Source organism: Schistocerca nitens, chromosome 11, assembly GCF_023898315.1.
Source record: "Schistocerca nitens isolate TAMUIC-IGC-003100 chromosome 11, iqSchNite1.1, whole genome shotgun sequence".
NCBI classification, from domain to species: domain Eukaryota; kingdom Metazoa; phylum Arthropoda; class Insecta; order Orthoptera; family Acrididae; genus Schistocerca; species Schistocerca nitens.
In genome coordinates, this window is record NC_064624.1 from 156,099,745 (window position 1) to 156,126,362 (window position 26,618).

Consider the following 26,618-nt stretch of genomic DNA (forward strand, 5'->3'; position numbering starts at 1 on the left):
ATACCATTACACAATTGCAAACAACCACCGGAAGCTGTTAGTTCCATAAAATATCTATGAGTCTGTGTACAGAGCCATTTTAAGAGGAAAGACCAATAAAACGAAATGTGGTTAAGGCCAATACCAGACTGACATTCACTGGAAGAACCCTCAGGAAATGAAATATGTCATCAAAGGAGGTAGCTTGTAACCTCCCCCTTACTAATCGACCTATCCTGCTTGCGATATAAATAGAGGTCTGCGCGGATAAGAAAAGTGCAATCCGTAACCGCATCCGCAGCAATTAATCCGCATCCGCAAGTTCCTTATCCGCATCCGCATATATTTAAGTTTTGAATGAGTAATTAATAGTAATAGACAGTAGTACTTAGAATTATGGTATTTAATGACATAGTTATTGTTAGAGTGCCATTTCTGCGACAACTTAACTACTTCTGACTTCTTAAATCACAGGAAATGCTCTATACCTACTCTAAAGCAGACCATTCCAAACAGGAAAGCAATGGCGCTCTGGAGCACACACAGTAGCGGCTCGGATCTCGTGAGACTGGAAACGCTATTTAAAAAAATAAAATTCAATGTAATAGTATTAAATGATGAAAGTAGGTGTATAAAAACAATTATATTTCACTACTCTTGTGCTGAAAATGACGATGGTTTTAAACTGTTACTAGCACATTGCATCATTTACCGACAGTTTTTTTGTACTCACTGCTTGGATGTGTCAAATTTTGAAGCCATTCATGTCAGCTTATGATTATATTATAGCTTACGCGTTCAGTCCTCGTCATTTCCAGGTGAAAATATTTACAGTATTAGGCCTACACTGCAAAACGCTGGCGCACCTGTGAAAAAGTTAAACTGCCAGCAATAATTGACGTTGTCTGGAAGAAATAACTCATCTTCCGAAGAGTGACAACAAAATCAGTGGTTATAGAAATTAGGAGTGGTTGGATGAGGTAGCAGTTCCTTAGCACTCACTGCACCGTACTTGGCGCACACATCAATAAGAAACTGTGCCGTCTTGAGAAACCCAGATCCACACGCAACTTCGGATGATAAAAATGTCTTTGCTGACAAGATTGATAAGTTTTTCTGTCGTGGCTGTCTTCAAATTTGGCGGAACTTCAGGAACTTTCACGTCTCTCTTGGTATTTAAGTAAGTAATTATGCTACTTTGTCGAGCCTCACACGAATGTTTTAGCAAATTTGAAGTTCCACTTTTGTGTCATGCAAAACAAGCCACTATATCTTTTATCTTTTTTCGTTGCCATCAAATATGTATGCGAATTTTTTCCAAATTGGCGATTTCAATTTGTTTTCCTTCACTAATGTAAAATCACCTTTTTTTACCTTACACGAAATTGTATCCATCGATATGGTGTTCATTTGAAGAAAGAACTCTCACTGATATTTGCCACGATGCACGTTGTCACTCGGTCACTACAAAGCGCTAACTGAAGGCAGCGGAAAATTGCAACGGGCACCTGTCTGGTAGACAGTGGGCAGGTTTGCCACCCAGAGAGCACTTCACAGGCCACACGAAAGACACAGTCGCGGAAACGGATTAGGTGCAGGTCTCTCGGGTACAGCTACGTCGGTCGTAGCCAGGGGCTGAGGACGACAGACATCCGCTCTACCCGGGCCCTGCAAGATTCCAAGAATGTCAACAGACTTGAAGTTTTGAACTAACATTGCAACATACGTACTGGGCAGATGCCTTGCTCATTATCCGCAGATGACCCGCGGATATCTGCGCCGGTCGCGATTTTATCCGCCAAGTAACAAATACCGCGGATATCCACATCCGCGCAGACCTCTAGATATAAAATATGACCGTGGATTGCGTGTATACCTAATGGAATTTTTCTAATTGGATAAGGCTATCTTTCCCGAAGAAGTAATACTGATAAGTAGGGGGAAAGTGTGCAAACGATATTTCTGATAGAAAAGTCTACTATTTGGAAAAATGAAAGTTATTTTGTGCATTCACTGATAAACAACACTAGAGAGAAAAGGGGTACCACTGATCATGAATCCAAAAGTTACACTAATGAACGAAAAGGAAATAATTACGGTCGCCAGCCAACTAGGGCGATTTACATGCAAAAACCTGTACGAGATGATGGAAAAGAAAAACATTTATTATAAAACACTGACGTGGCAACTGAAGGTTGTCATGTTTTTTGACACTAGTTTTAAGTCAGTATGTAATGATAAAGAAAACTGAGAAGTCACTTTTACATTAAGTTTGTCATTAAATTTTGAAAAAAGGCAATCGAGTAATGATTTGAAAATATCCATTTAAACTGTATGTTAGTACTGAACTTCGTTACGTGAACAATGACTTTCAGAGACCTCAACATAACGTCATCAAAGAAATTTAGAGAAAGGCAAGCACTTTTTACTTTGCAGTTATTTAATTTTCAAATTGGATTTCATATTATTGTCTGAACAACTGAGCCTTTTTTACTGACTTGAACAGAATTGAATACTAGAATACGTATCAAACCAAACAGCCATGTGCTCCAAGCTATATGTAAAATAAATAAAACTTCTGCACTCTTAATTTGTGCATTTTGTTTAGATTTGGATTTTTTCCAGTGATAGATTCTCAAACTTTGGCTAGCATATAAGGAAAAAAGGGAACAAGGACCCTGCTCGGTAACAATGTCTGCGGGCAATGAGGACACAATCGTCCTGAATTTAACTGATTATTATTTAAATAAAGTTCATTAATCAAATCCAAATCACATTCAGTTGTGCTGCTGGGTTAGACATTAATACTTTCTACCAATGAACAGTCTTACTTCAGTGCAGTGCGTGCGACGAAACTCGGAGCCGATGACGAATCTGTGTTGCTGGAACTGCTGCTGCTGCTGCTGAAGACGGTAGCATCTTGTGGAGCCATGGCTAATTACAGGAACGGGCAATCGTAATTAATACAGCCTCTTCCGCCCGTCCACTGTCCCTCCTGCTACTAGTCAGCTGGCCGGCGCGCGTACATGATGCCGCCGAAATGGTACACTCTACTGCGAGAGCATTAACACCACATTTCCGCACACTACAAGTGCTGGAACCCGTCTCTCGCTCTCTCCGCTCGCTCTGCGCAACAACCTCCTACCCAAAGATTTTACAATGCACAAGCACTGTTATTATCGTTGCTAATCGATGAAAATAATAATTCCTTTGGCTTTTTCCCAGAGCTTATAAGTTTCACAGTAAAACACAGATAAATACAATAAAACGTCAACAGACTTCTACCTAAATGTACACATACAGTGAAGCAATGTCCTTACTTATTAAAAGAAAGCATTTAAATTACAAATATTTACATACAATTAAAAAAAATTATATATCGGTAGCAGGTACCGTGCATCCTGCACTTTCGGTGTTACAAGCTTTACAAAACCCTTGTTTGGCCAATATCAATACTGCTTGTTAATATGGGATCTTTACCAGATAGGACTGACTGAATAAATAGCAAGGATCTAAAGAAGAGGAGCGTGTTCAACTAAAGGTTCATTTACAAAGCACAGAAGGGTCATGGAGATGATCAGTCAACTCCAGAGGTGGATTATGTAAGAGAAGTGTTCTATATCACGGTGCAATTTACTGTTAAATTTCCGAGAACAAACATTCCTAGTAGAGTCGACAAATATATTACTTCCTCCTACGTATATTTCACATAAAGATTGTGAAGATGAAATCAGAGAGATCTGAACATATCAGAGGCTTACCAGTAATTGCTTTTCATGCAAATCATTTGTTACTGGAAGACAAAAAGGAGGAAGTTACCACTGTACACAAAGTACCCTCTGCCACACATCGCAAGATGGCCTTCGGAATATAGATCCCTCGATGTATGGAGAGTATGTTCCCCAGAAAAGCAACAAACATAAAAACAGACAGGCTAGTGAGATTAAACAAGAGTATAAATGCACTTTTATTATTTTCGCACCAGTTAATAGTGAACAAAAGTGTTGAGTCACAGACAGGCACAACAAAAAGAATGCTTTGTTTTGTCGTGCCTGTCTGTGACTCAACATCTCTGCTGCATGGTGAGTAGCACTACCATCTTCATAATACCAAGTGATATGTTAATGTTCAGTGACAGTAATAAATGGACGTGCATTGTTACAAAGTTAAATATCACATCTTGTACAAGTTCTAATAAAGTGATCTAATATGCTGTACATGTCATAGTATTAACTCGCTCCTTGTGTGTGTGTGTGTGTGTGTGTGTGTATATCATTGAGGGGTTCATCTGAAAGCTAGCAAAGTTTTCTTTCATCTTTGGGTGCCTTTCATTATTTTTACGAAATCCATCAGTTCCATTACCTTGTACCGTGTATTTTATTTTCAGTTATTCATAATGTCACCTCATAACTGTATTTCCAGTGGCAACGCCACAGCAGTAATGGTGCTGGCACACACTTTGCAGTGATTCACAGAATGTTGATAAGAATGACACAAAACTGAGAGAGCTACAATTCTTTATTACATATATATGTACATATATTTTACAAAAGAGAGGCTTCACTTAATTTATACAATTTTTGTGGACACGTCTAAAACACTACAAAAAGTTTCGTGGTGCAAGTCGGAATGCTAATGTTAGATAAATTATAGATTATTCCGCATCGAAAATTACTTGTGCCGTGCCTGTAAATTATTTCTCAATAGTTTCGAAACAGTGATAACGTAGTGAATTCGAGGCTCCGAAAATGACTGCCGCTCCCACAGATCGGGAGAACTGCAGTACTACTCTATGTATTCGACAGTGTGGTGGCAGTCAGTCTGCCCTTCACATTGCCGTAGACTGAGGCAGACGTTGTTCCTCTGCCGAATCAAATAAATTAGCTTAGATTAAGGTTTGCAGCAAGGCTGAAAACTGACACACACGTATACACACACACACACACAGTCACCTCCCTCCCGGAGTCGCCGCGGCGCCCGCTCACTTCTCCTTGTTGAGCGCCTGGATGAAGTCTTCTAGCTTCTCCTGGATCTGCCGCACCCTCTCTGTGGCAGACAAAAGAGACCGTCACAATGCAATTTACTGTCGCTACTCACACCAGACACAGTTTGTGCAATACTCAGTCAACTTGCTCTAAATGTAGAAAAATGCAAGTTAGTTCAGATGTACTGGTCAATACAGTCACATCGGTTAAGTACAGCTGAACCTGATTTGTATGTATCTCTGTTTTGTCTAATTCTTATTTATACATGAACTTTTGTTAGGCCCAGAATAATATAATTTAAAAATGTGTAATATAAACCTCGTATGTATGTATGTATGTATGTAGTGAATTATTACGTAATTCACTGTTAGACAGAGCAAATTCCAATTAAATAAATTGATTTTTGCATAATTGTGTTCGTCAGGATAGAGGTCAGGAGCGGAGGGCGTTGTAAAATGAAAAGTAATGAAGTGGAATGGACCCAATTTATTCCTGTAACGATGATACATTGGTGCCTACGTAGGGCTGAGCAGCCCCAAGAGGGGTTGCCGTCTGCTCATCAGCGAGGCAGAGGCTAGAAGAGCGACTACTCGGGGCCGAGGTCTGAAGCTAAGAGAGCGTGGAGCTGTTGCCAAGCCGCCCTCGCCGCTCCCGGCCACGTCCCCACGTGATCACACGATTAGTCTCTGATTGGAGGATCGATTCCGCCAACGCGCCTTGCTAGTAGCGTACCCCCGTCAGCACAACCAACCTGTGGAACTTGAGTCTGACCGAGGAGCACGTGGCAGGAATGTGCCGACCATGTTCTTTCGGCCAGCACCTTCCACCACAGTATGCCCAAGCTGGCTACGGCCGAACATTATGCATGGAAAATATTTTTAATAAAATTTTGTCGGCAATGATCCCTCTTGGGGGGTCTCCTCCCTGCACAATTGTAATGAGCACTGATGTTCAAAAAGAAGCCCTGTGATATTTTCCATAACTCTGCTGGCACATACAGTGGGTAGATGGCACCGTGGAGGCAAGGGGCAAAGACGTGGTTAACGAGAGCAGGCAGCACTGAAACAAAGACACTCCCGGCACTGTCGTTTTCGATATAAGAATTTCTTTAGTGGTTATAATTTAGAAGTTAAAAATTTTGTGCTGCGTTTACTGCCGAACAGTGGTTCTATCTTTCAGTCGCTTTTGATCGGCTGTGGAGAACAGAAAAAGGAAAAGTTACACTCTAGATCAGATATACAGGAGGTGGATGCCAATCCACACAAAACAAAATCTGAAATTGCTTCGTACTTAGGAACTGCCTATACCACATAATATGTAGTCCATCAGCAAAAGAAACAGTATTTTAACTGGATGCACTTGAGTGGAATTTTCCCCTCCAAACTGTACCGGAGTTCTAAACCCCACTTGATATGGACAGTATTGCAAATTTCAAAGCGCATTCTAGAAAAACACTGGTTCAACATTTGAAAGTACTGACTGATGCAGGAAATGAAAATCTCTCCACTAACTTACTACAAGCCACGCAATTTATTTCGACCGTCCGGCAGCTGGTGTCATCCACATCAGACAACTATTTCTGTAAAGCTGGTTTCTTCCAGGAAGAGACTGCTGCTGATGATGATGATGATGATGATGGCAGCGACAGTGAAGTCAAGTCCAGTAGAGAGCTAGCTCTACTGGAGGGTAACAGATTTTGACAGTTTTGTACATTTTGATGATAATCTTGCCACTTGTGTGGAACTACAGGATGAGGAGATTACTGCCGACGTGTGCCAACAATGCGGTGACGATTGAGACGGGGGACCAGCTTCGAGCAACAGTGACGGAAGTGACGACTCGAATCTTGAAACACCTAATTTGGGTGAAGTGTTACGTGCAGTTGATGTATGCAGGTGCTACATCACTGTGAAAAGTTGTAGTGAAAAAGCTCTGAATTCATTATTAAAGTTTGCTAAATGAGGTCTATATACTTAATAGAAGAAAAGTGAAACAAGCCATGTTATCTGATTTCTTTAATGTAGGAACACGTTAAAAATTATGCATTTTTTTCTTTAATACAGTATCAAATCACAACACAGTATCTAATTTCTCTAAAGCAGGACTGAATAAGATTTTCTTTTTTCAATACTGTATTCTATTGTCTGCGTAGTTTACATATGGGGACCCATTGTATGACCTTTTTTTTCTTTTCTTTCTTTTAATATCTGATTTCCAACCACTTCTGAGTAACAAGTAATATTTTCTCTTTCTCTTAATATACATATAAATCTGGTTCAACTGTCCTTTGGTTCCCACAAAATATAAATTATTAATGATTATTTCAAGTTCAGCTATGATTTACAGTTTCAACAATAAGCTGTAAGTTATAAAGTCTCAACCATTCCTGGAAATTCCCTTGTTACTACTGGCTGTCACCATTTGATGCTGTCTCGCATTATCTTATTATTATGAGAAATTCTTGCACAAACACACTTAACTGTCGGCACTCAATTGTCGAATTCCAAACTGGATACTCTTCAAAGTACGTCATGATTAGTGCAAGCGGCACAGTGCAAATAAAAGGCCTAATACTACTTCTCACAGAAATTAATACAAAAAAGCTCTAAGCCTAAATGTTTAATGCAAATCTACAAAATACATACGTTCAGGTAGGGATCGATATTCATATTTTTTTATAAAATTTATGAAACTCACTTAGGCTTTAGTGCTAACAACAAATTCACAGATAGGTGACAAATTCTTAGACATACATCACATCAATCTAAAAATTACTCAATTGGAAATGGGCCCGGAACACAATGACCCACAGAAAAGTAATGAAGATTGCCGAACAATTGTCAACGATACAATACGACACCCCCATTCACCCTTCCTTACGAGACTCCACAATTGATTGTTTTCAACGCACAATGGCAGCTAAATTTGAAGCAAAAATCCATTCAATTCTTGCTAGGGTCTCTCAAAATTCCACATTTTTCAGAATTCCCCAACTTTTCCAGTTAACTCAACTTCCTCGAGAATTCCAATTATCCAGGCAAACCACTATCCTATACTAGCTACTTCAAAAATGCTCTGTTCCTGTCAGTCACCTCGTAGGAGAGGAACAACGAGTGAAGGGGAGGGGCGGGGGGCAGTACTCACTGAGCTCCTCGGCCAGCGTGACTCGCCTCCCGGTCAGCAGCTTCTCCTTCTTCTCCTGGTCCTGGCTGTACTCCTCCAGCACTTCCTTGATCTCCTTGTCCAGCCTCCGTGCTGTGTGTGGACAGAGATTCCCAGTTATTTCTCAAAACATAATACGTGTGAATAAACACAGTAAAGCAAAGCTATCGGCTGGAAGGCCCGTACTAGCCCGACACTGCTCCGGTAGGCACAGCTCTACCGGAGGCAGTACACCACAACTTTTCTCCAAAATCTTCAATGATTTCCCAAACCACAGTGCAATCCATAGATATTCACATTAACAATTAACACTTTCCACACTGAGCCCGTACGCAATACATTCTCACAAACACACCTCATTGAACAGAGTCCGTACACAGTACATCACTTTCTTTCCCGCGCATTTGTAATGCGAAAACAGCAAGAGTAGTTCATTTACTTTCTGACAGAGGTCACTACGAGTCTGCAGCTCGAGCATAGGCAACACACACGTGGTTTTCACGGGCACATTTGCAAAACTTCCGATTGGACCTAGTGCACTTTGCATGTCTGTGTTGTGTAAAGAGCCCGGATGTTTTTGACGGTTCTTTCGGATTGGAGGAGGAAAACTCTGGTGAGGATATTGATTACAAACCTTCAGATGTATTTTCTGAAACTTCCAACAGTTCTGGTACAGATTTATAATACTGAAAAATATTGTTACAAAATAATATGCATGCTACTATAAAAGTAAATAGAAAATATCCCAGCTGCAGCATGTAAGCAAGTAAGTGTGTGCAGATAAAGAGAAAAAAGAAACTGGGAAAAGAGTAAGAAAACAAACACGCTGGTGGTGTAAGTAGTGTAATGTGGGTCTCTGCATACCTGACTGTTTCAAAGAGTACCATATCTGAATAAATTACTGTGTGTATGTTAAAGTAGTAAATGAGTTTTGCTATTTGGGAAGCAAAATAACTAATGATAGTCAAAGTAGAGAGGATATAAAATGTAGACTGGAAATGGCAAAGAAAGCGTTTCTGAAGAAGAGAAATTTGTTAACATCGAGTATAGATTTAAGTGTCAAGAAGTCTTTTCTGAAAGTATTGTATTGAGTGTAGCCATGTATGGAAGTGAAACATGGACGATAAATAGTTTAGGCAAAAAGAGAATAGAAGCTTACGAAATGTGGTGCTACACAAGAATGCTGCAGATTAAATAGGTAGATCACATAACTAGCAAGGAGGTATTGAATAGAATTGGGAAGAAAAGAAATTTGTGGCACAACTAGACTAGAAGAAGGGATCGGTTGGTAGGACACATTCTGAGGCATCAAAGGATCACCAATTTAGTATTGCAGGGCAGCGTGGAGGGTAAAAATCGTAGAGGGAGACCAAGAGATGAAGACACTAAGGAGATTCAGAAGGATGTAGGTTGCAGTAGGTACTGGGAGATGATGAATCTTGCACAGGCTAGAGTAGCACGGAGAGCTGCATGAAACCACTCTCTGGACTGAAGACCACAACAACATGTTTTTTTCAATAAAATATGTTCCTTTGTACATGCTTATTTCTTTCAAGATTAACAATAATGAGTTTTAGAAGTTAAGAATTTTTTTTTATTTTTTGGAAAAACATTCAACTTCCAAAATTCTAGAAAAAATATCATTTATGTTCAGAAAAAATTATGTAACAGCATTAGAAAGAAGTCGTTTCAAAATTTAATGTAAATGGTATACTATCTTTATATTTTCTTCATAACTTTTATAAAAAGTCCATGGTATTGCTTGAAAAGTGTCAGTCCACAGGGACAACACGCGTCTAAATGGCTCAGTACGAAACCTGTTAATGACTGCTAGAGGTGAAAAAAGTGATCCTAAGATGGACTAGAAATCTAACACCACACCTTTGGAATGTCGTGTGGTACTTATTGAGTGGCCTTTACAAATGTAAACACCAATGAACCAAAACATTACGACCACCTGTGATGTATACACGAAAATGAAAACTGATGTGACAAATGAAAATCTGTACCGAGGCCAGGATTCGAACGCAGGTCTTCTGCTCACTAAGCAGATGTGCTAATCACAGTGGCTCATTTCATTTGATTAAAGCACCTGTGCCCGTGTCGCACGCACGATCCACCATTTTGTGTGATGCTGATGAACTATTACAGTAAAGTTGGAGAGCCCCGGCCTGTTCAACTTACGGTGGAATACCGAGCTGGCTGAGGCGTGAATGGGGATTTGGATGGAGAATGGAGGCATGCTAAGGTAACCTGTGCAGTCGTGCAAAGCTACTGGCTCAGGGTGGTGTAGCGACCGGCACACGCCTAGTGAGCAGGAGTTCCAGGTTCGAGTCTCGGCCTCTGTACAAATTTTCGTTCGTCACTTCAGTCTGCGTACATACGTCGTGGACATTTGAGACTCGAGAAGGTCTCTAAAACCGTACAGCTTTATTTGATTATAACCACCTCCTTAAAAACGTATTGATCCATCTTTGGAATACAGTGTTACAGGTTTTTACAAATCCTCGGTAGGTTTCTGGACGTACGTGGCATCTGATGTCTACGAGAAAATCTCAGTATTCCTGTAAATTGATGGCTGGTGGTTTGTGAGTGCAGACCTGTTGCCCCATACTGTCCCAGATGCGTTCTGTGGGATTCGGATCAGGTGAATCTGGTGCCACAGACTGTGATGCGAGTTCACTGTCGTGCTCCCGAACCACTGTAACACAATTCTGACCTCGTGACACGGCTGGTTATCCTGCTGAAAGACGTCGCCATTGTCAGTGAGGACATTTCGAGTGCAAAGGGATGCAGGTCATCTGTAATAATGTTCCCACGTTCCTCGGAATGTGTGACACACAGTCCGACATTGAGTAACAGTGCCCACTGCAATCGTAATTAACAGTGTCATCGGGTCAATGTGGGGACATGTAGGAGTTGTCAGCTGTGGAGTCCCGAATTTGACTGTGTGCACCAAATGGTGTACTCCGAAACAACTGTGCCGACACAGACCTCGGTTGTCACACGTGCCACAGATTGCTGCCTATCGTACTTTACAGATCGGGTATGCCTCTGACCTTCACAACCTGTGACAAGATGTGGACATTCGACATCATCTAGTCACGGTTTCACTTAGATTAGATTAGTTTTCGTTCCATAGATCCGTGCTGAGGAGATCCTCGTGGATGTGGAACATGTCAATTTCTTTTTAATTTTTATTTTTATTTTTTTATTTTTTTTTAAGCTGAAATAACAATACTAATAGTATGAATATATACAATACATCATTTGTTTCTATTAAAAAATTCGTCAATGCAGTAGAAGGAGTTGGCCACTAGTCTGTCTTTCAGGCTCATTTTAAACTGATCTTTATTTGTAACTAAATTTTTTATGTTTACTGGCAAATTATTGAAGATGAGTGTTCCTGAGTAGTGGACCCCTTTTTGAACTAAAGTAAGTGCTCGTAAGTCCTTGTGCAGATCATTTTTGTTCCTGGTATTGTATGTATGAACTGAGCTGTTTGTTGGAAAAAGAGATATATTATTTAGGACAAATTTCATTAAGGTGTAAATATACTGAGAGGCAGTAGTTAGTATACCCAGTTCTTTGAAGAGGTTTCTACAGGACGTCCGTGAATTTACTCCACAAATAATATGTATTACACGCTTTTGGACTCTGAAAACTTTTGTTTGACTTGAAGAGTTACCCCAAAATATTATACGATATGACATTATGGAATGAAAGTAGGCAAAGTATGCAAGCTTTTTCATTTTTATGTCGCCTATGTCTGCTAACACTCGAATTGCAAATACAAATTTGTTAAGGCGTTTCTGCAGTTCTGTGGTGTGCTCTTCCCAACTGAATTTATTATCAAGTTGTAATCCCAGGAATTTAAGACTGTCAACCTCTTCTATCTGCTCTTCTTCGTATTTTATGCATATGCTGGGTGGAAACCTCTGAGTTGGCTTTAAACCATTTATTAATATCCATGAAAATATCATTAGCAGATCTTTCTAGAACTACACTTGACATACTACTTATTGCAATACTTGTGTCATCTGCAAACAAAACGAACTCTGCTTCTGGCAGTGTAACTGATGAGAGATCATTAATGTACACAAGAAAAAGCAATGGCCCTACGATGGATCCCTGTGGGACACCACATGTAATTTCTTCCCATTCTGATGATGACTGATGACTTAATTCACTAGTCCCTTGCACTGACACCCTTTGTTTCCTGTTAGTGAGGTATGACTTGAACCATTGTGCAGCACTGCCCGTGACACCATAGAATTCTAATGTACTTAAAAGGATGTTGTGGTTCACACAATCAAATGCCTTTGACAAATCACAGAAAATACATGCTGCTTGTAATTTGTTATTTAATGAATTAAGTACATTTTCACTGTAGGTGTAAATAGCCTTCTCGATATCAGAACCCTTCAGAAATCCAAACTGTGTTCTTGATAATATGTTATTTGTGGTCAGATGGTTGAGCAGCTGCCTGTACATTACTTTTTCTAAAATTAATGCTGGCAAAAGTGAAATCGGACTGTAGTTTGATGGTATCTCTTTATCTCCTTTCTTGAATAGAGGCTTAACATCTGCATATTTTAGCCAGTCAGGAAATGTCCCAGTTATAATTGACTGGTTACACAAGTGACTTAGAATTGTACTAAACTCACAAGAACATGCCTTAATTAACTTTGTTGATATTTCATCGTAACCACTAGAATGCTTTGTTTTTAAAGATTTTATTATTGAAGTTATTTCCTTTGGTGAAGTGAGTGACATATTCATGTACTTGAAGCTATTTGTGAAGGCTAGTTTCAGATATTCAAGGGCATTATTTACTGATCCCGAAAGTCCCATTCTATCAGTAACGGATATAAAGTACTTGTTAAATAGATTTGCCACAGTTACTAATGTGTCATCTACCCTTAGTGCTATTTGCTCCTGTTCCTTTCTGGTTCTACCAGTCTGCTCTTTCACTATATCCCATATTGTTTTTATTTTGTTCCCTGACATTGCTATCTTCTTCTCGTAGTGCCACTGTATTCGACCACTGACCACAGGTGCTCTAGACAGCAACACCGAGACAGTCAATCAGCTAACCCAATGCCTACATACTAGTTAGCAGCTTCTGGGCCAAAACAATGTGCTTTTTGTCAAAGCGGCTTGTGTCGATGGATTTCCTTATCTGAGACCCCTATTGTCACTAGAATGATTCCTCAGTCATCTGTGCTCCACTAACACACTTTACTTCTCGTTTCACACTGGTGACGTGTTTTGGCTCATACGTGTATACAAAACTGCAAAAGCAGATATTATTGCTAGGGATGTTGTTGTTCAATTAAAGACTGCACGGGACAACACAACCAGCTACAAATATTTTTCAAAAAGCTTCCATTTGTTCCTCCATACACTACCATTAAATTGCATTTTATATACTTCAATGAAAAGAAGTAATCCTTTCTACAAACAACTTGCAGTATTTTCCATATCTATTTGCTAGTTAATAATAACTATTTGAAATCTTTCAAGCAATGGAAACTCAAGGTAGGAACATCAACTATGGACAAAAAGACAGATTACAACTTACCATAAAGAAGACATGTCAAGTTCCAGACAGGCACCATTATGAGACACGGCCCGAGATGCTGGAGTTGGTGGTTGTGTCTGCTTGTGTGTGTGTGTGTGTGTGTGTGTGTGTGTGTGTGTGTGTGTGTGCGCGCGCGCTTGCATGCACATGTGTATCTTTTACTGACAAAATCTTTGGTCAAAAACTTTATGTGAGTGTGTCTTAACTGTGCCTATCCGCAACTTGACGTGTCTTCATTACGGTAAGTAGCAATCTGTCTTTTCCTATTTGAAATATTTGTATGATGCTGTCCTGTTGTGTGGCATAGCATCAAAGTGTTCAGACAAGGGCCACGTTTCAATTTTTTTTTTTCCAGACAATGAAAGGGGAAAAAAAATTTGGAACCAACTGCTCTACCGTTTATTGAAATACATGCCTATTTACCAGAATATACAGGGTGTTACAAAAAGGTACGGCCAAACTTTCAGGAAACATTCCTCACACACAAAGAAAGAAAAGATGTTATGTGGACAGGTGGACGGAAACGCTTACTTTCGATGTTAGAGCTCATTTTATTACTTCTCTTCAAATCACATTAATCATGGAATGGAAACACACAGCAACAGAACGTACCAGCGTGACTTCGAACACTTTGTTATAGGAAATGTTCAAAATGTCCTCCGTTAGTGAGGATACGTGCATCCACCCTCCGTCGCACGGAATCCCTGATGCGCTGATGCAGCCCTGGAGAATGGCGTATTGTATCACAGCCGTCCACAATACGAGCACGAAGAGTCTCTACATTTAGTACCGGGGTTGCGTGGACAAGAGCTTTCAAATGCCCCCATAAATGAAAGTCGAGAGGGTTGAGGTTAGGAGAGCGTAGAGGCCACGGAATTGGTCCGCCCCTACCAATCCGTCGGTCACCGAATCTGTTGTTGAGAAGCGTAAGAACACTTCGACTGAAATGTGCAGGAGCTCCATCGTGCACGAACCACATGTTGTGTCGTACTTGTAAAGGCACATGTTCTAGCAGCACAGGTAGAGTATCCTGTATGAAATCGTGGTAACGTGCTCCTTTGAGTGTAGGTGGAAGAAAATGGGGCCCAATCAAGACATCACCAACAATGCCTGCCCAAACGTTCACAGAAAATCTGTAGAGCAATGAGTCGCATGTCAACACAAGCACCGAAGTCAACATTACCTTCCTTCAACTGGGTCAACTGGCGGTGAATCGAGGAAGTACAGTACATACTGACGAAACTAAAATGAGCTCTAATATGGAAATTAAGCGTTTCCGGACACATGTCCACATAACATCTTTTTTTTATTTGTGTGTGAGGAATGTTTCCTGAAAGTTTGGCCATACCTTTTTGTAACACCCTGTATACCTATTTACCAGACAATAATATAACCTTGAAAAAAGGATGACCCATTCTTAGAAGAGGCTCCTTAAGACCTAATTTTTGTTTTGGACGTATTCTGACTAATCAAATTTACAAACCATTTTATTGATATAAAATAGCTTAAAGATCTCCCCCTGTAAAAGTTAATATGGTCGCGGTTGTTTTCTTAGATTGTGCAGTGCCAATACGCATGCTGTTTTTGGTCAAAAGCTGTGAGAAGTCACTGAGCTAGCACTGTTCTGTATGGCAACACAAGCCCCGTTCTTTTCATCATTGTGATGCACCAATTTGTAGTTGCTTTCAATTCTGTGATACATGCTGCTGCAAAATTCCTTGTTTTCTCCAGTGGCTTCATTCCATTAATTTCTCAAGTAATCTGGAATCCTTAATTTGGTTTGTCTTGCACATACCAATTTGCTTCCTGGAAAGCTTGGTGTGTAGAACTGACGACTCATAATTCGTTCTTCATCTGACACTAACTACAATCATTCATTTCTGAGACATCAATTTTTCTCCCTGCTGGACAGTTTTTTGTGGCCTCTATATGAGAAAGAACCATTTAGTTACGTACTGTCTGTGTGAACCGATTGTGAACTGCAAAATTGTAGATCCATATTTCTCAACAGTCACTGCTGTGATTCGCATCCATTGTCAATGGCTACAGTTTTCTGCTCTTACTGAATTAAGCTAACTAACTAACAAAAATATGTTATTCTCTCAGTTCCAAATCAGCAGAAATCAAACCACTCCGGACTAACAGTCAGCTCTATTACTCGTTACCAACACTAAATATCACCACTGTTGCCGAGCAGTAGCTGCTGTAGTGCCATTGTCTAACATTGTGCTTTATTTATTATGCCACATTTTGGGTCTTGTATGTGAGCATACTTACATTAGAATTAATTTGTCTCCCATATAAACATAGAACATTGCTGAGTATTTGTCAGTGTGTAGTCAGTGCAGTTCCTACTACATTTGGATTCAAGCGAATTGCACTTTATATGGGGTAGATGTTTATCAAACCTAAGCATACTTGTCACTGGGAGTTATCCATAATCTTTATTTTTACACAATGGGCTTATCTTTCTGTCTACTGATCACTGTCTTTACTTTGAAATGACTGGTTTTGGGCAGTGTTGCCAATCTTCAGTTCTGTTAAACAATAAAAATTACAATTGGGTTGTAATCCAGTATTTATACAAAGCCAAAAAGTTTTCTCTCTGATTACATGTTGTTGCTTCATATTAAAATTTCCAAAGATTTGATTTGTGTATGATACTTGTAATTTCAAAGAGTGCCCTCTACAAGTACTAATGGATTTAAAATACAATATTCAAATAATTTATAAATAAAACATTCAAAAATGTTAACATAATGTTAGTGAGAATGCTCTAGATATACCAACTTATTTTGTAAGAGGGGGGAAAAAAATTAAAAATATGCCCCCTATTCTTTTAATTAATATTTTAAGTATTATAGTTTGGAATGTTTTATTTATAAATTTTTGTCTGTATTGAATTTTAAGTCATTAGTATATGTAGGGAGCTCGCTTTAAAGCTACACACATTTTACACCAATCAAATCTTTTAAAAGTTTAATATAAAGTGGAAGCATACACGTATGGTTTTAGTATACAACAGTCAACTGGTAATTCTGTTAAGCACTTTGTAACAAGTTACTCTGTAGCTACAAGATTTGGTATATTATACAATTTTTGTATTGTAATTACATAAAAAGGTTTGGGCTTTGAAACATTGTAAACACAAGATTAGAACTGAACTCTTTTTAAACATAAGTCAAGATGAGAGACATTACCCGAAACTTGTCATTTTGAAACAGAAACAGCACTTGGGAGACAGAAATCAGGCCTATTTTGTGGTATATGTTCATAAAAAGCAAGGTATTAGGGATGCTTCCCCACGGTTGGCAGCACGACGAAATTTGCTGCCCACTCGCCACTACCCTCCCCATATTGAGCCGTGCTATTGTCACAGTACCCCATCGTAACCTTCTGAAATCGTCAATTTAAGTCTGTATGTGCTCAAGCATTTTCTGTCTGACATAAGGGGACCAGAAGAAATGATAAGCTGATAAATGAGTGAACATAGATGGTGAAACATTTTGCTTCGCTGTTTTATTCTGTCAGACAAACAACTGTTTGACATACCACCAGTTGGCAATTTCACAATGAAAAAATGATGTGATACTTCCATTTTTTAACTTACTTTTATTTATTCCATTGATGATTTAATCCAAGCAACTTTTGGTACACCATTTGCCAGTAAATTTTCTTCCCCAGTGCAGAACACTGTTTTAATTTGCCAGGTAGTTTTAGTAAGTGTTTCTCAGGTCCTTTAAATCGATGCTTTTGACATGCCCAGTGCAACTACAGGACATATGTTACTTCATGAGCTTCTGTTGAAATGGTCCTGAATCTATCAAGACTAGACGATGACTAACTTTTCAAAATGCATAATGTCAGAAAACATATAATTTTCAGGAGAAACAAAAAACTTACACAAGAGCATTTCATTCATCTTTTCGAATTTTACACAAAATACACAGTTAGGGCCATTGATGAAAGAATGTTCATTATAACACAGGTTGTCTGCTTCTTCATTCAAGATATGAGGACTTTTGGGGTGGAGGTGGAGCAAATGCAGTTGGTTGTGTTTTGTGTGATGTCAGCTATTACGGACATCAATTTCATTAGTTTGCAACAACACACCCAACAATGTTGTAATACTAAAAATGAATGACAAAGGCCTTTTTGGCTAAAAGCTTTCTTGGTTGACAGTCTTTTCGTTGTTCCCGTCTGCTACTCAGCATTGCCGTTATATGGTGAGTAGCGATCTATACTTTTCATAGTACTGTCATTATTTCATCCTGGATTTTCCATTGTTTGAAAACGAATACATTTTGGTCAAGTTGGCGAATTAAAAGTTTTCACTTCAGTGCACCGCTCTTACATTGTAGCCAACATCGCTTAACCCTCGAGTGAGCGTGCTAGTGTAAAAAGTGTGCCACCTGCAAATCAAATTGTTTTGCCCCATTCCACTGTTGTTTCACAATTGAGAGCCCATCCCTAGTTCTTCATTATTGCTTCAGCTAACACGGTGATAAATTGTGTTGTCCTATGTCCAAGTAAGCAGCAGAATATAAAAATAAATAGTGGGCTAGTGAGGAAAAAATTTACATTGTGTGGAAGAAAATGCCCCAGATTCCGAGCTAGCAGTGCAATCCCACAATGAGGCAGCTGTCTACAAGATAATTAGTAACTGCATATGTGGTTGGCTGGGATCTGATGCAACTGCACTGTTTGGGTGGGTTATTACTGTGGGGTATCACCTGTCTGTGGCAACCGAATGATATTAATGAAAGTTTATTTCATTACAATTAAATTAAACAGTGGTTTAATTCATATTATGTAAGTTTATTTTATCACTGTTTAATTAAACTAAGATAAAACAATGATTTTGATCATACATGTTTACCTCGGAACCGTAGAGATTGCTACTCTTTACATGTGTACAAAGTACGCCACATGCCCACTTGTGTTATGAAAGACTGCATACACGCTTTGAGGTAAATAAAACAAAATAAAATAAAAAGATGTACTTTATAGAATTTGATCCATTCATTCATAGTACAGGACAAAATGCTATTTGTTTTCATTTGCTACTTTTGAAAGCTTGTTTTGAAGGTTTTAAAATGCGTTTTAATGAGATCTGATTGTAGAAGTGTGTAGAGCAGGACTGCATATCAAACTCAATTTTGTTCACCAGTGGACATTAGGCATTTAGAAAAGTTGCTACTCAGATGTGTGTAGCAGTTAAATGTTTGTGCAACACAGAACCTACTGCAGTCTTTGATGTGCCTAACGATGCCTCTCTCTCTCTCAGGTGTTGATCAGCACAGATCACTTCACGCACAGTGCAAATGTTTTCTGATTGGATGACCATCACAGAATTTTTCGTTGGCAGAAGCAACACCACAATGCAAATCTACAAACCAATTGTAAACAGTCTTTTCTGCACGATTCATTACCAAAATCCAAACAGCAATTCAAGGCATTTTTACTGACTCAGATCTTTCTGAAACCCACGAAAAAATATCTAACAAAAATCTTCATATTAAGTTTCAATTTTTTCACAACATTGTTTCTACAATCACTCACTGTAAAAGAAAATTACTCACCCTATTTCAGATCTGCAATTGTTTAGACAGTAAAAATGATGCATTTTAAAACAATAGTGATGTCACATTGTAACAGAATAACTCATGACATCAATTATATATTTTTAATTTGATCTTATTCTGTTAACAGCACATGTACAATAATTACATGAAATACACTACTGGGCATAAAATTGCTACACCACGAAGATGACATGCTACAGACGTGAAATTTAACCGACAGGAAGAAGATGCTGTGATATGCAAACGATTATGTTTTCAGAGCATTCACACAAGGCTGGCGCCGGTGGCGACACCTACAACGTGCTGACATGAAGAAAGCTTCCAAGCCATTTCTCATACACTAACAGCAGTTAACCGGCGTTGCCTGGTGAAACGTTGTTGTGATGCCTCGTGTAAGGAGGAGAAATGCGTACCATCACGTTTCCGACTTCGATAAAGGTCGGACTGTAGCCTATCGCGATTGCGGTTTATCGTATCGCGACACTGCTGCTCGCGTTGGTCGAGATCCAATGACTGTTAGCAGAATATGGAATCGGTGGGTTCAGGAGGGTATTACGGAATGCCGTGCTGGATCCCAATGGCCTCGTATCGCTAGCAGTCGAGATGACAAGCATCTTATCTCCACGGCTGTAATGGATCGTGCAGCCACGTCTCGATCCCTGAGTCCACAGATGAGGACATTCGCAAGACAACAACCACCTGCACGAACAGTTTGACAACGTTTGCCGCAGCATCACAAACAGGAGCACCTGCAATGGTGTACTCAACGACGAGCCTGGGTGCACGAATGGCAAAACATCATTTTTTCGGATGAATCCAGGTTCTCTTTACTGCATCATGATGGTCGCATCCATGTTTGGCGACCGCTGTGAACGCACATTGGAAGCGTGTATTCGTCATCGCCATACTGGGGTATGACCCGGGGTGCCATCGGATACAAGTCTCCGGTCACCTCTTGATTGCACTGACGGCACTTTGAACAGTGGGCGTTACATTTCAGATGTGTTACAACCCGTGGCTCTACCCTTCATTCGATCCCTGTGAAACCATACATTTCAGCAGGATAATGCACGACTGCAGGTTGCAGGTCCTGTACGGACCTTTCTGGATGCAGAAAATGTTTGAATGCTGCCCTGGCCAGCACATTCTCCAGATCTCTCACCAATTGAAAACGTCTGGTCAATGGTGGCCGAGCAACTGGCTCGTCACAATACGCCAGTCGCTACTCTCGATGAACTGCGGAATCGTGTTGAAGCTGCATGGGCAGCTGTACCTGTACACGTCATCCAAGCTCTGTTTGAGTCAATGCCCAAGCGTATCAAGGCCGTTATTACGGCCAGAGGTGGTTGTTCTGGGTACCGATTTCTAAAGATCTATGCACCCAAATTGCATGAAAATGTAATCACATGTCAGTTTTAGTATAATATATTTGCCCAATGAATACCCGCTTGTCACCTGCATTGGTGTAGCGATTTTAATGGCCAGTAGTGTAGATAGTTTCTTATTCATGCCTTATTTCACTAAACTTTATTATTTGCAGCATAGTTTTCATACTGCTCATGATAATATTACATTTGATGCTTATGGAAACATTTCCTTTAAAGAAGTATTAGTGACTTACTACACATGCTAATGCCTTGAAGGCGAAATTTTCAGTTTGTGGTGAAAAGGTGTGTACTGTCAAATCTCTGTCTCTCTTCTTTCCATGGAAAGCAGACACTGGAATTCCCCCCCATCCCCACTCTTACTTGCTCACAGTACAAAGGCACTGATTATTTATTCATATTTTGTGTGTGTTATTGATCCCTTTATGCTCTCACAATATTTTGTTTATAAATTTTCTTATCACCATTCTGCTAACAATGTACTAACTCATTTCACAACCGGGTAGGTTCAGCTCATGGGATCCCACAGAAGCTGACAAATAAGAAATGAAATGAAACAAGAGGTGCATACCTTCCCTGTTCATGACCTGCTGCCTGAGAGCGTTGGCCGTCACCTTCAGCATCTGCTGGATCCTCCAGAAGAGCACCACGTCCGCACAGTCCACCTGCAACACAGCACACACTCAGTCGCCACCCGTACTCTGAAGCGATTGTCTGTTTCCTCTTTTATCTGATGACAGCAGCATGCCAAAATGCATAATTTCCAGTTGATGGGGAAAAATAAAGTGCAGGTTTAACCAGCAACCAGCCATTCTTAATCCTGCTGTTACCTTCAAGTCAACAAAACCCAAGCAGGAGTTTATTCTTTCATAATATTTTTGTATTTAAACCCTTGCACCTGAAACATGCCGACTTTATTTTTCAAACAATGGAAAAATTCAGGATAAAATAATATGCACACACACACACACACACACAAACACAAACTGCACAGACACCGGTGACCACAGCTGGGCAGGCTGGAAAGAAGGGAGGAGGCTGGACTGCACCCAGACACAACAGTTCTCTCTCTCTCTCTCTCTCTGTGTGTGTGTGTGTGTGTGTGTGTGTGTGTGTGTGTTTTCTGTTTCAGGACAACTTTTTTGACCTAAAGCTTCCTTTATGATAGCTTAATTTGTTACATTTGTGCCCCTTTGGTCTACACGACCTGGATGTTTAAAAATTCCCGACCTGTGCAAACACTGGTAATAAAATTTTATTTCACCGCCTCTGAGGTATGTACATAATGTTTTTTTTTTTTTTTTTAACAATGCATATCGTTGCTTGCTTATTGTTGAAAAATGTGAACTTAGACAACAACACAGGTTGATTATTACATTCAAACTATCAAAACATTATCGCTATCAGTGATATTTCATCAACTATATGGTGTGGAACAGTTAACATATCTAATGTAGTAGCTTTTGTGTGGTGATCATAACAAAACAGTTTCTTCCTGATGAATAGCTGAAAGAATTAGTAAATGCATATGAGAGTGAGGAAACTATATTTTCAGAAGAAAATCAAACAAGTGATGGCAGCATTCAAGCTACATCTGAATCAGAAAACACTTTAGAGACTGATGCCTAACACGGCAACATGCAAGTGGTTCTGCCAAATGACAAAAATATCATGTGGAACTTAGGACCTTTTCCACATCAACAAAATGGAACAGCAACCAGTCCTAACATTATAAAACTGACTCTTTGACCAACAATATATGCTATGCATAAGTGATAAAAAAATTCTCTTTTCGAGCTCTTACGGATGAAAATATTCAGAACAGTGTGGTGGGAATGGCTAATACTGAGAGTACAAAATTTCATGGCGACAGCTGGAAATAATTAGATCAAATTACACTTAAAACCTATACTGATGGCCAAAGTGTATAAATTGTACATGGTATTCAGAAACAGAGCTATCCTTCTGTCATAATGCCATAGAAGTGATTCTGTTGCATCTCACATGTGATATAGTTTGATGACAAACCCGGTCGAAGGGCAAATAAGTTAGCGCACCTATATGAGTGGGAGAAAGTAGAAATATTTTCAAAACTATATAATCCTATCACAAACATAGATTAGCTAACAGAATCCAAATTTAAAATCATAATAACTTTTAATACTTTATGAGAATTACATCCTTAAATACCAATTGCGTCATTAGGACCCAAAAGCCAAGAGAGCATATGAGGAGTGGAAACGGAAAACGACCTAAGTGCCGGATCTGTGTGTGTGTGTGTGTGTGTGTGTGTGTGTGTGTAAGGGGGGGGCAGGGGGGGGTTTGATATATCCCTGTTTGTAAACAAGTGATTTGCATTCTGATACCAAAGAAGTATGCTCCTCATCACATCACTCCAAAAAAGTAATCGAACAAGTCGACTATTAAGAACATTTTAAGTGTCATACCAGGAAACTAAAAATATTGAAATGTGTGTGATTTTCTAAGGGACCAAACTGCTGCGGTCATCGGTCCCTAGACTTACACACTACTTAAACTAATTTATGCCCGAGGGAGAACTCGAACCTTCAGAGGGAGGGGCGTGCAATCTGTGACGTGGTGCTGCAAACCACGCAGCCACTACGCGCTGCACCAGAAAAACTGACAGGTTCTAAGTGCCAGCACGAAAAAAACAACTCAGTACAAAGACCGTGTGCCATCTACTAAAATAAATTTGAAAGACCTCCTCACATTCATTTCCAATCCTCATATATGTAAAAGCTTTTTAGAGGAAAGGATCAAGGTTATAAGGCTACTTATTAAGAAGAAATAGGGTCTTATCGGTTTTGAACTGACCGATTTGTCATTGGGCAGCTGTTCACATTTAGAATTACAAAAACATTATGCAGTGCCTATAGCGTCGGCAGAATTTTGTGGCGCAAAAGTTGCTCGATGTGGTGGTGCTCCACAGAACAAACTATGTATGGAAAAGGGCTACATTCTAAATAGTCTTCACGGGTTTGCCGCCGGATCACGTTGCGCAAATTCCACAATATTTCCTCAGAGCAACTGTCCGACATCTTCAGGTCGTACCTAGCCAATGGCAAGGTTGAACCACCAGTTGCTCCGAGGAAATATTGTGGAATTTGCACAACGTGATCTGGCGGCTAACCTGTGAAGACTATTTACAACATATCTGCTAGGAAAGCTTGAAGAGTGACAAGGGCTACATTACTGTAATTGGACCTATAGCTGTATATTTAAAATGGTTTACATTTGACTGCTAGTGGGCCAGACAGCTGCTGACAGCGATGCCAGGTGGGGGCTGTACTGGCACTGTCAGCTTCTACTGGCTCGCCAAATATACTGCGCAAAGAACTGCTCTATCATATCTCGAGTTGGGACACTTTTCCAGATGCAACAACTTTACCTATTTTGGGGAAATACACAACTCTAGGAAACGTGGAGAGGATAAGGAGCAGAAAAGGCCACACGGGCAGAAGTACAGGCACACTCACTTTATGGTGGCAATAAAAGACCTCTGACAGCGCAGATTTCAATGACTGAGTGCACACGTGAGAAGACGTCGGCAAATAGGAATGTTCTGCCCGTACCGATGTTTTAGCTCCACACTCGAGAGAGCACCGAGCTAGAGCACAATCCAGTAGTAGCCACATTATCCTCTGTACTGTGGTGTGACGTGTTATTAATTCAGAATAACACATTATACTTTTTCCTATCAAGTTGATCAAACATGTCCATTTAAAAACATCATTTATAAATTATCGAAGTAGAGGACTTCCAACTGAGGGTCCTTCCATTTGATACGTCTGCAGACACAATGGGAGAAGTACGAGCACAGGACACTGGAAAAGCACGATGGCAATCCAGTTTTCCCACCTGCTGTGACTGTGTCACTTATAATTTAGTGTCGAGACTTGGCAGTGTTTCAGAAGGCACAGAACAGGAGATGCTGCCTACAATGACAATGCCCAGAAACAGCTGAAAGGAGTTTGCCAGAAATGTCATTCCATTCTATTTGAACCTGTTGTAAGAGTCCATTTGGAGATGATGTTCTGATCTACAAATTCACAAGAGATCTGTACACCCACTTAGTAAACGTTAATATACACTGAAGGTGAAATACAGACACTGAGCAATCACGACCAAACCATTATACTGTTACTGCCCTCTGCTGACAACACAACGCACCCGGCCTCCTTTTATACTGGCGGGTCCACCTCTTGTGACATCCGGTTACCAATTTCACATTACACAGCGGTGTCTGGATACTTTTGATCAAAGAGGGTGCATGTACAACAGTAGAAGAGAAAGATAACATTTTTATCTTTTACCCTTCTCAACGGGAGCACTCCTCCATTCATATTACTGATTGTCAGATGCAGTACATATTTACATAACTGCCTTGTGTGCACGACACGATACACAAACAGAGATGCCGTACCTCCTTTTCGTGGCCCTGGTGGTACATATAGTACAGCTTGCGACAGTCGTAGGCACGGGCCAGGCTCTGTTTCAGGAAGTGTTTCCTGAAGACGGGATACCACGTCTCTCGGATGAACTCGAAGTCCACGTCGATCTTTGTCCGCTGCAGGTTCTTGCGCACAGCTGCCAACTCGTCGTATGACAGCGACGGCGGGTGTTTCTGAAAACGTTTGGAGACCGATTACATTTGTTGTCTTTGGTATCCTCGTATTATAGTTCACATTAATATCTGCCACCAAAATTAATAAGAGCTGCAACAGAACCAGGTGGGACCATCGTACTTGCTTTTAAACCACTCTTGACATCAGTATAAGTTTTTGTTCTTACTCTGATCTTGTTATGTTAAGAGCACATACGTGATAATCAGTCAAAATAGCTTATTTCTTATTCATGCCTTTTTCAGTGATATCTGTGATTCATTGGATATTTTTAAGACTAATGGTGATAGTAGCATAGAGTGCTTGTAAATGAATATTGGGGTTTTAACGCTTCATAATATTTATTATATTAAACTTACAGTTATAAATGATTTGTCAAATGGAAGAGAAACTCAAACAGTTTTACCACGAATCTAATAAATGTTCAATGTGAGCACCATTTGTCACACGGCACACATCAAGTCTATAGCCGACTTCTTCCAAACGTTGATAAGTGTAAAACTGAAAGAAAGGATACTGCGGAGACATGGCTTAGCCACAGCCTGGGGGATGTTTCCAGATTGAGATTTTCACTCTGCAGCGGAGTGTGCGCTGATATGAAACTTCCTGGCAGATTAAAACTGTGTGCCCGACCGAGACTCGAACTCGGGACCTTTGCCTTTCGCGGTCAAGTGCTCTACCGTCTGAGCTACCGAAGCACGACTCACGCCCGGTCCTCACAGCTTTACTTCTGCTAGTATCTCATCTCCTACCTTCCAAACTTTACAGAAGCTCTCCTGCAAAACTGCAAGTTTCTTCTGCGAGATACTGGCAGAAGTAAAGCTGTGAGGACCGGGCGTGAGTTGTGCTTCGGTAGCTCAGATGGTAGAGCACTTGACCGCAAAAGGCAAAGGTCCCGAGTTCGAGTCTCGGTCAGGCACACAACTTTAATCTGCCAGGAAGTTTCATATCAGCGCACACTCCACTGCGGAGTGAAAATCTCATTCTCGTTGATAAGTGTGTCTTCAGTGATTGTAGCAACAGCTGCTTCAATCCAGTTTCTTAATTCAGGGAGGTGTGCTGGTAGCGGAGGCACGTACACACTATCCTCGATGAAGACCCCAAACAAAAAAAATCACATGGCGTTAGGTCGCGTGGAGGCCGTGCAAAGCAAGCCCTGTCATCCGGCCCCTTGTGGCCTATCCAACGCTTGGGTACAGTGTAGTTCAATCAATCGGGTACTTCGCTATGCCAGTGAGGTGAGCACCGGTGCCAAAAACAACTGTTTGGATTGCTCTTGCATTTGACATATCATT

At 40.2% G+C, this 26,618-nt stretch overlaps 1 protein-coding gene across 3 annotated transcripts in view; it reads right to left on the minus strand.

Moving 5' to 3' along the window:
* Window positions 1-4,479: 4,479 nt before the first annotated feature.
* LOC126213059 (dynamin-like 120 kDa protein, mitochondrial) overlaps window positions 4,480-26,618 on the minus strand; it is a 228,132-nt gene continuing 205,993 nt past the window's right edge. For all 3 annotated transcript variants that reach the window (XM_049940634.1, XM_049940633.1, XM_049940632.1), the window contains 4 exons: window positions 25,125-25,325; window positions 21,252-21,345; window positions 8,109-8,219; window positions 4,480-5,025 (listed from right to left, as the gene is read on the minus strand). In XM_049940634.1, the coding sequence (XP_049796591.1) occupies window positions 4,961-5,025; window positions 8,109-8,219; window positions 21,252-21,345; window positions 25,125-25,325 (471 nt within the window). In that variant the 3' untranslated portion in view covers window positions 4,480-4,960. The remainder of the gene's footprint in view (window positions 5,026-8,108; window positions 8,220-21,251; window positions 21,346-25,124; window positions 25,326-26,618) is intronic.